Source organism: Cervus canadensis, chromosome 1 (genome assembly GCF_019320065.1).
Source record: "Cervus canadensis isolate Bull #8, Minnesota chromosome 1, ASM1932006v1, whole genome shotgun sequence".
In the NCBI taxonomy this organism is placed as follows: domain Eukaryota; kingdom Metazoa; phylum Chordata; class Mammalia; order Artiodactyla; family Cervidae; genus Cervus; species Cervus canadensis.
Genome location: NC_057386.1, coordinates 122,658,412 through 122,673,009, shown reverse-complemented (window position 1 = coordinate 122,673,009; position 14,598 = coordinate 122,658,412). Strand labels below are relative to the sequence as shown.

At 42.1% G+C, this 14,598-nt stretch overlaps 1 protein-coding gene across 8 annotated transcripts in view; it reads left to right on the top strand.

Moving 5' to 3' along the window:
* Window positions 1-14,598, top strand: part of CIT (citron rho-interacting serine/threonine kinase) — a 171,727-nt gene that overhangs the window by 109,737 nt on the left and 47,392 nt on the right. For all 8 annotated transcript variants that reach the window (XM_043440393.1, XM_043440404.1, XM_043440386.1 and 5 more), the window contains 4 exons: window positions 2,780-2,896; window positions 3,849-3,958; window positions 4,969-5,143; window positions 8,009-8,206. In XM_043440393.1, the coding sequence (XP_043296328.1) occupies window positions 2,780-2,896; window positions 3,849-3,958; window positions 4,969-5,143; window positions 8,009-8,206 (600 nt within the window). The remainder of the gene's footprint in view (window positions 1-2,779; window positions 2,897-3,848; window positions 3,959-4,968; window positions 5,144-8,008; window positions 8,207-14,598) is intronic.

Below are 14,598 nucleotides of genomic sequence, written 5' to 3'. Positions count from 1 at the left end.
CTCTCTGGGTTTCTGCTTTCACTTAGATTTTAGTCTGTAGTTTCTACTCTCTTGCCAGTTTTTAGGTACTTTTGGAAAATGTTTTTCATATTTTATCTAGCATTTAAATCATTTATTGTAGAAGAGCTGGCTTAAGTAATCCAGCCCACTTTATCAAATAGTGAATTAAATTATTTTACTTATTGACATTATTATTTCATTTCAATTTTTAGTAGTAAGTTCGGTGACCAGAAGTGACCACCAGCCTATTTGCTTTTAAAAGCACACCATATTTTCATTGTGATTTTGGACCAAGCCTTTAATTATGTCTTATGTTCTTGAGAATCAGACATTGATTGGTCATTACATCTCAAATACTGTTATTTTCCCTTCCAAGTCAGACATTGAAGGAGTCTTTTAATTTTTGTGATAATTGTATTACTGGTTTGGTTGGTATCCTCAAAGAGTTAGCTATTCCTGTTTTGGGGAACAACAAGTATACATACTCACATAGCATCCTCACCATCACTCTTCTGGCATCCTCTCTTTCACCCCTGGGGTTACTTTTGGTTATTTTTCATTGAAAGAAATACAAGGAAAGAACCTAGAATGGACCTTAGTTTTAGTGTGAGTGCCTGCTTTCATAAACATTTTCCACTTTATCTGCCAATTTTTGGTTTTAGTTCTTACTGGCTTCTAGACTTTTATCTTTGAAATAAACTACCTTTCAGAAAATTATGAGAATGTTTACAATTGTCCACTGGCACCTTTGCATGATGAAAATAACCTTTGCAAATTTCATTGTGTAATTTGGGTGAGTATATTGACTTTCCTGTCAGAAAGCCATGTTTTATCTTAAATTGATATAAATGTCTACAGTGGAATCTCTGATTTCAAACAAATTCCTTGCTTCCCTCTCGTGCATCATCTTGTTCATCCTCCTGCCAGTTTAACCCAATCAAAACCAGGATGTGTGCCATCTTGATAAAGGCTTGTCCCTTCTGGCTCATACTTCTTTGTGTTGGTATTCATTGCTGCCAACATGGAGGTCTTATTTATTTAGTATTTATTTTTATTTATTTATTTGACTGCACAGGGTCTTCATTGTGGCATTCGGGATCTTTTAAGCTGAGGCATGCAAACTCTTAGTTGTGGCATGTGGGATCTAGTTCCCTGACCAGAGATCAAATCTGGGCACCCTGCGTTGGGAGCATGGAGTCTTAAACACTGGAACACCAGGGAAGTCCTTGGGCAGGTCTTATTTTGAACAGAGTCATTCTGAAAATGGGCTTCATTGCTTTTTACGTCATAAGCAAAAGGTTCCTTGTGTAGGCATTATGTGTTCTCTGCTACCTTCTAGGTGGCAAGAACTTGGCTTTATAGATCCTAGAGAATGTTAGGTAGAGATTTGTTTTCTTCTTTCTTCCCTCCTGGCTTTATGAAACCATTTCTTTTTAGTCAGCTCTGCTTTGTGGCCCTGTTTTATCGCCTCTAAGGCCATTTTGGTAATAATTGTGATCATACCCCAGATTCGGTCCCTATTCGTAATTTTAGAATCGCATCCTGACGTCCAAGAGAATGGGCCGCTTATCCTCTTGAGGTTCATCCCTCCTCCCATGACCCCGTCCTCCACCTCTTATTCTTTTCTACCAACTTTCACTGTTTTTTTCATTAGTCAGTTCTCGTTTAAAACCCTCTTTGAAATTGTCCTTTTCTTTCTTTATCACACAGACCCCCTCCCTGCTCACTGGCTCTTTTTAGGGACGATGTCCCCATGAGCTGTGAAGGGCCCTTCACAATAGACAGTGTGGGAAAGGCTGATTTCAGCTCCCATCTGTGACCCCAATTCTTTGGGCTTTCTTCCCAGTATCAGATGTGGTGTCATTCAGAGAAGCTCAGTGATGAGAAACACAGGGTCAAAGGCTTGGCAAGTCATGATGTCGCCTTCCTTTTTTCCTCTCATTTTCGCTGGGTTGTTTTGGCAACTGGTGGTGCTCTGTGTGTCCCTCGCAGAACATTAGATCAAGCTGGTAGATGGTGACACCATTACTGTTTTATTTTTTCCTCTTGGGAACACTAGGTGCTTACAGTGGCATTTTCAGCACTGAGAACACATGATTTCTCTTCCCCTGGGAAAAGTTTCTCTTTCCAGTGACTTTTTTTTTTTTTTTTTTAACGCCCAGCTGGATCAGAGGAAAGATCGGAAGAAAGAGTTCTTTTCCCCCCCACTTTATGCTGTCTCTTCAGTCTATTGACTCCCCACCTACTTTATCAGTAGGCCGAATCCTCTTGTCCCTGGTTGTTTTTGAACATCAGCTTTCCTTGGTCACACAGGTTTCCTCAGCCTTCAGCTTTCTATCCCTCCACTCCCAGTCTGAAGATAACAAGATTATTTCGGTACAAATTAAGAGCAGGCGTCGTTCTGAAAACTGCTGGCACATGGACTACTATAAAATTGCCCCTAGCTACTAGCTGCAAATCATAAGATCTCTAGAGAGATTCCACCCCCCCCTGCCCCCGCACCGCCCTCATTCTGGTGTCCACCTGCACTTTGACTATCCCTCTCTGGTCTTTTTGGTCGCTAATTTTAAAATAAATTCTTAGTTCAGGTCCTCCAGTTACTTGCCATTTGATGATCACACTTGACTTCTTCGCCTCATCCCAGCTGATAGATCTCTGCCCTGGGCTTGGGGAAGCGTGGCTTCTCCAGTGCTTTTCCTCTCCTTTCCTGCTTTTCTTCGGTACCTCTTGTTAGTCCGCTGGGCTCAGGACACTAACTTCTCCTTTTGTTTCCCCTCAGGTGTTGGACAATCAGATAAAGAAAGACCTAGCCGACAAGGAGACACTGGAGAACCTGATGCAAAGACACGAAGAGGAGGCCCATGAGAAAGGCAAAATTCTCAGCGAGCAGAAGGCGGTAGGTAGATGGAATCGCAAAGCTGGTTTTCATGGGAGGGTTTGTGAACCATGCCAGAAATCATGGGCTGGAGACGAGTCCATTTGGTCTGTTTTATCTCGTGGAGTCTGTCACTAATAGAAAGCTCTGTCTGCAAGCCCCTCCTCTGGTAAAAAATGTGGCGGGGGTAGCTTGTGGCCAGTTTTTGCCTTTCACACCCTTCTTTAAGAACTCACGCTGACCTGCATCAACTAGAACTGTGACTTTTAAAACATCCCCCTGATAATAAGCCTGGTGGCCCTTGGCCTCCGCCAAGCATCTTATTTCCTTTCTAATCCCTGCAGGCAGATGTTTTCAGAAACCTGCACCTTAAAAGATTCCCCTGTTGTGCTTGTTAATCTACTTATTATCTCAGACCCTACTGAGATTTTTCACATCAGAATCTCTAAAGGAGGGTCCTGGGAAATGATATTTTTAACCATCAAGCCCCGTCCTGGCCAATTCTTATGATCCACTAAGTTGGGGAAGCTTTGATGTAGAGAATCTAGGACAGTAAGGGCTGGGTGAGAAGGAGTCATTCAGAGAACGACAAGCCCGTGGGTGATAAGAACAGGAACTTGCAGATGCCAGGTTTAGAGGCTCCTGCAGGCTCGGGTCACATGCGGACGACACAGGGATTTAAACGAGGCCTGTTGACTCAGGGAATGCCAGGTTCCTCAACAGGTCCTCCTGCGGGTGTTTCCTGCAGGTCCCTTAGCTACTGGGGGGATGTGCAGCCTCCGTTGATAAAGTGAATGAGTGCCGTCACTGGGGCTGTGAGCTCTCTGCCTCTTAGGGTATAGGCTAGTTGCATCTCTGGTCTGACGGTCCTGCTTTTCAGACGGTCCTCCTCCCTGGCCCATGTGGCCTGTGTCATTCTCCCTCCAGTGGCACCGTCTGTGTGCAAGGTTCCAAAAGATACCGTGTGTTTCAGATGATCAATGCCATGGATTCCAAGATCAGATCCCTGGAACAGAGGATAGTGGAATTGTCGGAAGCCAATAAACTTGCGGCCAACAGCAGTCTTTTTACCCAGAGGAACATGTAAGTGTTCTGATTCTAAGTGCGTGCCTGATTCCACTCTGGTCCTCCCTCCTGGGGCACAAACTCCACTCTTCTGTGTGGTGAAGCCAAAGTGGATTTAATGATTCCTATTCTGGGGCCCAACCTCTGTATACTTAGGAAGTTTTGCCTCCTCTGAAGTGGTCTCTCTCTACCCTGTCCTTTCTTTTGAGCTGGGTTTTCTCAAATGCTTCAGATTCCCATCCCATCACAGAGTGTTTTGCTCTCTCTAACGAGGCTATTTAGAGCTGGCTTCTGGAGCGCTGCCATCCTTGTTCCCCAGACTCGCGTCCTGTAATCAGTTGGAGGTGATCTCCAGTGTGCCCGACTGGGCCATCTAGTTTCTGTTGTGAAGCTGGGCCCTGGGAGGTGAGTTTTGGGGGATTCAGCAGGTACTCTTCTGTGATCCAGGAGCACTTTGATCTTAATCTTTTCCCCCAAAGAATTACAATCTCCAGGATTTCCCTCCCGCTTAGATATGTCCCTTTAGACATCTTAAACATTCCCATCTTAGTTTAAACCTGCTTGGTAGGCCGCTGTCTGATCTTTGAGTCATTCTAGCTTCTGAGCAGCCTGTGGTTAACAGAGAAGTGGAAGGAGTATCGTTCTTTTTCCTTAGGACCCCCTTTTCCCTAGGGTCCCTGTCAGTGAGTCATTAGGGTGCTCTTGTACTCAGGAGGCCCTTCCTGCTGTCCTGTACAGACTAGAAAAACAAAAAGGTCTACCAAAAGAGTGAAATGATAGTATCCCTTGACCATACTTAATCTCATCAACAAGGGACTCTGAGCAGTGGGGACTAAGTGGGCCCCAGGTCCCCCTGCTGGAGTCATGCACACAAGGCCAGGTCTGAACAGCACTAACTGGGGAACAAGTGTGGTCCACTTAACTGAGACACACCTCTCTCTCTGTTTCTGCCTGTCCTTCCAAGGGGGGACATGCTCACCTCTAACGAGACTGTGATTTTGCTTGGCTCCTCCTGCCACCCCCACCAGGAAGGCCCAGGAAGAGATGATTTCAGAACTCAGACAACAGAAGTTTTACCTGGAGACGCAAGCTGGGAAATTGGAGGCCCAGAACCGGAAGCTGGAGGAGCAGCTGGAAAAAATAAGCCACCAAGACCACAGTGACAAGAACCGTTTGCTGGAGCTTGAGACCAGGCTGAGGGAGGTAAGAGTGAAGGTGACCTCCCAAGGGCATTTGTTGGAGCACCAGAGACCCCAGCCAGCCAGGTGTCAAGCTCAAATCAATACATACATGAACGCCATCATGGGTGGTGGTGAAGAGTGCAGTCGGGACCACAGGGGTCTGGGTTAGAATTCCACCTCCGCTTCTTAGGAGTTTGACAACCTCAGGGCTGCTCTTTTATCAGGTTACACAAGGATGACGTACATTGATGCACCTTCAGGTTACATGTAGCCGTGTGTGTATGTCAACCCCAGTCTCCCCACTTACCCCACCCCCCACTCCCCCCGTTAACCATACGTTTGTTTTCTACATCTATGAGTCTCTTTCAGTTCTGTAAATAAGTTCACTTGTACCTTTTCTTTTTTTTTTTAGATTCCACATGTAAGTGATATCATATGATATTTGTCTTTCTCTGTCTGACTTCACTCAGTATGACAGTCTTAAGTCCCTCCATGTTGCTGCAGATGCATTATTTCATTCCTTTTTAGGGGTGACTAGTATTCCAATGTGTATATGTACCACATCTTCTCTGTCCATTTCTCTGTCGATGGATATTGAGGTTGCTTCCACGTCCTGGCTGTTGTAAACAGTGCTGCAGTGGGTTGCATGTATCTTTTCAAATTATGGTTTTCTCTGGATATATGCTGAGGAGTGGGATGCGGGGTCATATGGTAGCTCTGTTTTTAGTTTTTTAAGGAACTGCCATACTGTTCCCTATGGTGACTGTATCATCAAAATCCTGTTGGTTCTCTAGGCTACATCTCTTGTCTTTCTCCTCTTCATGCCTATGACCTCTGAGACTTGGGTGTTATCTTTCCCAAGGAGCCTTCTCCAGTCCCCTGGACCTAGATGGAATGTCTCCTTTGGATCCCCATGGCCTTTCATGATTAGCTTATTCTCTGTGTACCCCTTGGCTGTCTTCATTAAACAGCGAACTCTCAAACAGCAGCAGGCATCTCTTATTTGCTTGGTGACCCCATGTCCAGCACAGGGTCTGGTCCTTAGAACAGCTTATCACATTGGTTATGTCAGCAGATGTGCCAGGGTCTTCCACATCTCCATGCCTTTGATGTCTTGCTTCCTCTGCTTGGAGTTTTCTTTCCCCTCTTATCTGCTTGTTTGGCTCCTGGGATTCTTCAGTACACAGATCCACAATTACTTTCTCTTCCCCTCTGCTGTGTTCCCACTTTTCTGCATGTCTGGACCATTGCACTTGATCACAATGTATGGCAATGGTTGGTTTTTAGTTTTCTCCCCAACTTAAAGGCAGAGACTGCTTCATCTCTGTATTTCTTTATATATATTCAAGTAAGTATTTCTTGAATAGATGAAAGTTTGAGTAGATAGATGGGTAGATGGAGGGAGGAATGATTTGTTCACAGTGTGACCTTAATTCAGGTTACCTGATGAGAACAAATCAGAACAAGAATATTTAAAATAAGTAGAATGCAGTCTGTTGTTCCACTTGTAATCCCATTGTAAGGATGTCCTTGTTACTGTCAAGATGTTATTTATGTTTTTTGTTGTTGTTCAGTCACTAAGTTGTGTCTGACTCTTTGCAACCCCATTAACTGCAGCACGCCAGGCTCCTCTGTCCCTCACTGTCTCCTGGAGTTTGCTCAAAATCATGTCCATTGAATTGGTAATGCTATCTAACCATCTCTTCCTCTGTCGTTCTCTTCTCCTTTTGCCTTCAGTCTTTCCCAACATCAGGGTCTTTTCCAGTGAGTTGGCTCTTCTCATTAGTTGGCCAAAGTATTGGAGCTTCAGCTTCAACATCAGTCCTTTCATTTTTTTTTTTTTTTTTTTAACATCAGTCCTTTCAGTGAATATTCCAGGTTGATTTTCTTTAGGGTTGACTGGAATTGATCTCCTTGCAGTCCAAGGAACTCTCAAAAATCTTCTCCAGCACCACAATTTGAAGGCATTAATTTTTCAGTGCTCAGCCTTCTTTATGGTCCAACTCTCACATCCATATATGACTACTGGAAAAACCATAGCTTTGACTATACAGACTTTTGTCAGCAAAGTGATGTCTTTGCTTTTTAACATGCTGTCTATGTTTGTCACAGTTTTCCTTTCAAGGAGGAAGTGTCTTAATTTCATTGGCTGCAGTCATCGTCCACAGTGATTTTGGGGCCCCAAAAAAGAATATCTGTCACTGTTTCTACTTTCTCCCCTTCTATTTGTCATGAGGTGATGGGACTATATGCCATGATCTTAATTTTCTAATGTTGAGCTTCAAACCAGTTTTTTCACTCTCCTCTTTCACCTTCATCAAGAAGCTCTTTAGTTCCTCTTCACTTTCTGCCTTAAGAATGATATTATCTGCATATCTGAGGTTGTTTATATTTCTCCTGGCAATCTTGATTCCAGCTTGTGAATCATCCAGCCTGGTATTTCGCATGATGTATTCTGCATGTAAGTTAAATAAGCAGGGTGACAATATATAGCCTTATTGTACTCCTTTCCCAATTTTGAACCAGTTGTTCCATGTCCAGTTCTGTTGGTTTATGTTCACTTTTAAATATTTTTCTAATGATAATCATAATTTTCATAGGAGATTCTTGCTGTGTGGATTTTTTTAAAAGCTGTAATAAAGGAAAGGAAGCCCTGTAATAAAGGAAAGGAAGGGATGCTCTGTATATATGTTATATATACTCTTAACGTGTTCTCACTCCTGTTGATTTTTGAGACTTATCGAAATCAGAGCGGTTTTATTCCATTTTTTTTTTTCCTTCTCAGTTGAGTGCTGAAAATTTGATTCCCTGACCAGATTTAAGATGCAGGTTGTGTCTTGGCTTTCTCTTCAGTTAAGGTCAACAAGTCTCTCTCTCTGTGTCTCAGGTCAGCCTAGAGCATGAAGAGCAGAAACTGGAGCTCAAGCGCCAGCTCACAGAGCTGCAGCTCTCCCTGCAGGAGCGTGAATCCCAGCTGGCAGCCCTGCAGGCTGCACGGGCGGCCCTGGAGAGCCAGCTCCGCCAGGCTAAGACGGAGCTGGAAGAGACGACCGCAGAAGCAGAAGAAGAGATCCAGGCACTTACGGTAGGATGTGTGTGGAGCTGAGGGTAGTTGCTCACTTTTAAAAGTTCCGAGAGAGGAAAAAACAAGCCAGAGAAATGCTTAATAGGCAGAAAGTTGACTTACGTAGGCTGTTTCTTTTTTGGCACTGGTATGCTAGATCAACTGAGCTTTCCTAAGGATCTTAAAAGTTTCCACCTTTATTTTTGTATTTCCTTCTTTATAAAATCATCATCACTATATCTTAAATTTCTGTTTAACCAAAGTCTGTTTACCTGGGTCTTCTATTTAGTTTTCAATAGTCATTAAAGAAAAAAAAAAGCTTGTATATTATAGTAGTCTTTCTACCATATTTCTATTTTTGTTTTGATTAACCTCATTTGTATTCCTTTTTTTCCTCCCTTGCCCTTTAGATTCTGTTTTGAATCTTATTATGCATTTGGTAGATTCTGGATGGAAACGAATCTAACGAAAGAGAAATTGTTTCTGTAAAAGGGACCTGGCTTCTCTGCTCTTTCTGAGAGACTGGTTTGCTCACATGAAGAGGGTTCTCAGGAGATAGATCTTTGGTGGTGGTGGGTAGTCTGTGGATTTAGACCTTAGTTCTTTCTGCAGGTCTCAAAATGTGACTTTGTTTGGCCATTTTCCACAATTGATCCTTCTCATAGAGTCTGACCTAGGCTAACAAGACTGATCAGAATTTTACATATGAAACGCCAACTTCCAAGCTTTGCAGAGGGAGATATATCCATCTAGTTGACCAGGATACTCTGGGTGGCTAATGTTCACCCTTTTCCCCTTCAGCAAAACCTAGTCATAAATCCCATTTCTCTTGGAAGGCTGCTTGGTGGATCTGGGCATAGAGAGCTGAATGAGTTTAATGGCTGGTATCAATCAAGTGCATACATTTCTAATGGTAACATACTGTTCTTGCCAAGCGGATGGGCACACTCATGCCTGCTGGTCAGGATACCCTCTTCTGTGGGCCAGGCACAATGCAGCTGATTGGGTTCAGTGCCTTTTTCAACACCTAAGTGAGTATCTTATCCATGCTGATTCATTTTTGGATGCTGTCCCCGTCTCTGTCAGTGAGCATCTCTAAAGCATCTTTCAGAGTAGGATTACTTCTGCAGATGATCATAGACTTTTGTTGCTTATGATTTACCCTGTTTAAAAGAATGTATGTGTATGTGTGTAAATAATATATGTATATACATATATATATATTTTTTCTTTTAAGTGATTTTCTTCTTAGACATTATCTCCCACTGTTGGGTTTGGGGACCAAATTGGGAACATGATCTGAGAGTGCCAGGGTCCTTATGGACTGGTCCAGGATACAGGGGTTTCCAGGGTTTTGGGAATGCAGAGTAACTCCTTTGTAGAAGTTGTTTGAGCATCCTAGCTTTTCCAGGACTTCAGCCAAGTTCAGATATTAGTTGCAACCTTATAGTTTCTGTTGTTCCCTCTATGAAAAAAACTCATTAAATGATGCCACATGCCGCCAATGCTTTTTTTTTTAAAAAGAAATTAGTTACAATATCTGTTTATACTCTGCCTTGTTTCAAAAATGGATTGGAAACAGTTTGGAAAGATATAAAACTATAACAGGATAGAATAAGAAAAGTCTGAGAGAAAGGAAATCACAGAAGAAAAAAAAAAGAGGTAAGAGTGAAATGAATATATATGGCAAGAAGGCTTATATGCTTTCTGGAGTGGGGTGAATGCAAAGAGAGACAGCCAGAAAGCATTTCTTAGCTGCTAAACAAGACACCTAAAATCTAGCCACTATTATATTTAATGCTTTGTATATTAATATGCCGCCCCTGCCCCAACCATGAACCACCCTAGCTCTGAAAGGAGGAGACGTCAGTCATTTAATCCATACTTGATGAGCCCCCACTGTGTGCTTAGCACTGTGTCTTTAGCTTTTTCTCCCCAGGGGACTGGCCTGTAGTCCCTCAAATCCTATTAGTCAGGAGCAGAGGAGAAGGACACGTTTATCTCTCTACTCTGTTGGAACTGGGAAGGATCCGGTGGCTGTGCGTCTTACCCTCCTGTTTGGAAGTAGGAGGGTATGTTTGCATTGCTATTGTTTATCTGTGGGGAGATTAGTCTTTCAGTCCTGCCTTGCTGCCAGTTGGAAAGCGCTGTGGCTAATGGCTGCAGGACGCCTGCACAGCAGCAAGTCACGACTTAATTTAGTCAGATGAGATCACCGCCTGAGAGCATCTTCTTTATAAAACAGAAACAAAAACAAAAAAACTTTCCTAAGTCTGCAAACTGGGGCTGTACAGTTCTCACAGATGAAGATCCCTTGGAAAATTGGGCTTGTTCACAGTGATGGCAGGAAAGTGCCTTTGGTCCAGCGGCTATTTGTAAATGCATTGTGCAGGAATCCAAACCCCCAATCGGTTTACTTCAGTTCAGTTTGAAGGCTATGGGTTTTTTCTCTCCCCTCCTCTTGATTATGTCCCATAAACCTGGTTATGGACCACAGGTGGCTGTTGCCTGAATGGCTTTGTTGAATTTGTCCTGAAGTATATATTTTCTGAGAGAGAAAATGATCACAGATGCAGCACCCCCCCGCCCCCCATTGTTCTGGTTCAAGTTCAGACCTATTCTAAGCATCAATCAAATTCAATCAGGTGCTTCAAAGTGATCTTCTAGGTGGTTTGTGTGCTTCACAGCAGGCTGTTTTATCAATAAAAGGGAATAGTCATATGGGCTGTTACTGCTTTGGTTCTAAGAGCTGGCCACTTTCTCACCTGGGAGGGGAGCAGTTACCCACTTTGGCCTCTGTCCCTCGGCCAAGTTAGATGGAACACAGTTGAATAAGCTCTCCGTTGATGAAGTTTGGCAGGTGGGGCAGCCATCGTCCTAGATTTTATTTTTTCTCCCACTCACCCTTTCCCTAGACTCCCCTGGTAGCTCAGCTAGTAAAGAATCTTCCTGCTATGGAGAAGACCCCTGTTTGATTCCTGGGTTGGGAAGATCCCTTGGAGGAAGGCATAGCAACCCACTCCAGTATTCTTGCCTGGAGAATTCCATGGACAGAGGAGACTGGCAGGCTACAGTTCCTGGGGTCGCAAAAAGCTGGACATGGCTGAGCGACTTTCACTTTTATCTTTTCCCCACCTTGTCAATTGTATTTGCATTGAAATTCACTGGCCATTTAAAGCTAAGATTGAGTCAAGTTACAGACCTACAGGAGAGTCAGATTTATACACAAAACCATGCTTTTAAGATGCTTCATTGCTTATTGGGGGAAGAGAGAATTTTTCCACCTGGACTTGAAATGTAAGACTCCATGTAATCCCTTTGTGGAAGAGAATTTGAGTGTGCACACATCATTGCATGCAGGCATATGATGTGATGGGAATGTTACTCTGAATGAGTCTGCAGAGCAGAGGAGCAGCATGGGCTCTGTGTCCACCAGCATGGCCCAGTGAACATGCTTCATGTCTCTGTCCTCATGTTCTTTTACTGATTTGGTTACATGACTTATGCTGAATAATCAAGAGTTGAAAGCTAGAGACACTCAAGAAAGGGATCCTCCCAACAGAGTGTGATGGTGGCATCCCAGGATCATCCTCTTTGATTTCTTAAAACCATTAGTCAGTGCATGCTCTTTTTCTCTTTTACATAACTGTCAATCATTGAATTGAATTAGTAAGCCATGGGCATGATAGGCAAGGCAAGATGTGAGCTTGGGTCACTTAAGGTGACAGTCTTGCTTGGTACCTGCCTTCCCAAAGAACGGGGTGGATGTGTGGAAACCCGTGTTGTAGGATCCTGACCGTGGATCCCAGAAGACTGTCAGACCTGTAAACACGAGTTTCCTTTTTCACAGCTCTGCGGGTATTTTCTCTCTTCAAGGCTGCATAATAATTCTCTTTTCTTCATTCCTCTTGTAACTTTCCTTAAAGTTAAAGAAGATATAAGCCCTCCCCAAAGTAAGTACCTCTCTGATTTCCAGGCTGCAGTCTGTCCATTCTGCCTCTTGCCACCCAACCCCTAGATCAGTGGTTCTCAAGTTGGGGTCTGTGGCTCCATGGGGGTCCTCAAGTTCAGATTATTTTCATAATAATACTAAGCTGTATTGTGGCATTTTTCATTGTGTTAACATTTGTACCAATGGTACAAAGTCAGTACTTTTATTTTAAAATAAATACTAAAGATATGTTTTAATTTCTAATGTGGTAAATATAGGTATAACTCACATAAACAAAAGCCCTTTGGGGTCCTCAGTAGTTTTTAAGGGTATAAGTCCTTATTCCCCATAGCTCCTAATATTTAATTAATACATGGATATTTTATTGAGAGAATTCAAAGCTTGTCTTATGTATTTTATTACCTTCATATATACTATTGTGTGACCTTTTGCTTTTTTATGCATTTTACAACTTATTTCAAAGAAACATAAAACATGTTTCTTGCATTTTTAAACTCAGATCAGTTCGCTGTTTGTTACAGTACTTCCAGCAGTTAGGACAGTGTTGGTTCTACATTTTGTGTTTATATTTCAGTCAATAATAAATCAAAAAGTCATAAAGATGGTAGTTCCCTATACTATAACCTCAGAGAAGATTGCTGTTTGATGTGTCAAAACGATGCAGAGGCCTCATAATGGTAAATTATAATAGAAATATTAGTGATCAGAATTTCAGACTACTGTAGAGCAGTTAAACAGGTTTTTAATGGTGCAGTGTTATTTGGAAGCTTTGCCATTAGTCAAAAAGTGGAACAGGAACAGGGCTTCTGTTCCTCAGTCTAGGCCAGAGAGGTTTTTTTTAATGATCACTGCTTAGACTTTGAAGAAGTTAACTCTACCTTTCTTTAGCTTCCTGTTTCTGTCTTTGAGAGATATCACAGCAAATAGTCATTTAGAGTGGAAGTTGGCAAGCTACAGCCAGTGGGCCAAATTTAGTGTGCTTCCTGTTTTCTGCAAGTAAAGTTTTATTGACACACAATTATGCCTATTTGTGTACATATTGTCTGTGGGTGCTTTTGTGCTATGAGAGCAGAGTTGAATAGTTGTGACAAAGACTGAATGGCCTTCAAAACCAGAAGTATTTATTATCTGGTTCTTAAAAGAAAAAAAGTTGTTTATTCCTGCTCTAGAGTTTACTAACTTGAGGACGATATTTCTTCCTCTAGGATACCCACAGATGAAATTCACAAGTAGTACAAATAGCCATGTTCCTACTTTGGATAAATAGTAGTCTTGCCTTATTAAGTTAATAAATCTTGTATTGTTGCTGGGCAAAAAGCTGAGTTTTGGGGAAAGGTTATAATCTTTTAAATTAGTTGATGAAAATAATTATTTGAGAAGTTGATTTTAAGTGATAACTCCTGATTTAAAATGTGTTAAGTCTGCAGTTGCTGGTTTTTGTTCTAGTGTTTCTAGTCCTCTTTTATTTTGTGTAAATTTAAGACTCTGGTTGTCATCTTCTGCCTAAATTTCCTTTAACATTTCTTATAGTGTAGGTTTACAGGTGGCAAATTCCTTTAGCTTTGGTATGTCTGAAAAGGTCTTTATTTCACCTTCATTTTAAAAATATGTTTTTATTTATTTTATTTTTGGCTGCACTGGGTCTTCATTGCTGCCCGTGGGCTTTCTCTAGTTGCAGCAAGCTGAGGGCTACTCTCTAGTTGCGGTGCATGGGTTTCTCACTGCAGTGGCTTCGTTTGTTGTGGAGCATGGGGTCTCGGGTGCATGGGCTTCAGTAATTGTGGTGCAAGAGCTTAAGTGCCTCATGGCATGTGGGATCCTTCAGGACCAGAGATCAAACCTGTGTCCCTTACATTGACAGGAATATTCTTAACCACTGAACCACCAAGGAAACCCTCACCTTCATTTTTGACATTTTTTGAAAGATATTTTTGCTGGCTATAGAATTCTAGGTTGACAGGTTTTTGTTTTCCTTTCAGTAAAGATGCTGTTCCACTGTCTTCTAGCTTCCTTCCTGCCAAACTTCTCCAACCTCACTGTGAGAAATCTTTGTTCTCTGAGTTTCTCATTAAGTAACTTGTTTTTTTCTCTGGTTTTAAGCTTTTTCTCTTTATTACTGGTTTTAAGCAGTTTGATTATGATATGATTTATTCCTTTCATGTTTACTTCTTTTATTCCATTCCTTTCATTTATTCATTTCATGAAAGCTTAACTCCTTTCATGTTTCCTGTGCTCAGGGATCATTTAGGCTTTTTCATCCGTGGATTTATTTCTTCATTGATTTTGGAAAGTTTGTGGCCATTATTTCTTCAGATATTTTTTTTGGTCTCACCTCTGTACTCCTTCAGGGATTCTGAGTACATGTATATCAGAGTTATCTCACAGCTCATTGATGCTGCATTAATTTTTCTTTTAAGTCTTTCTTTTTTCGTTTATGTGTTTTTTTTTTGGATAGTCTCTC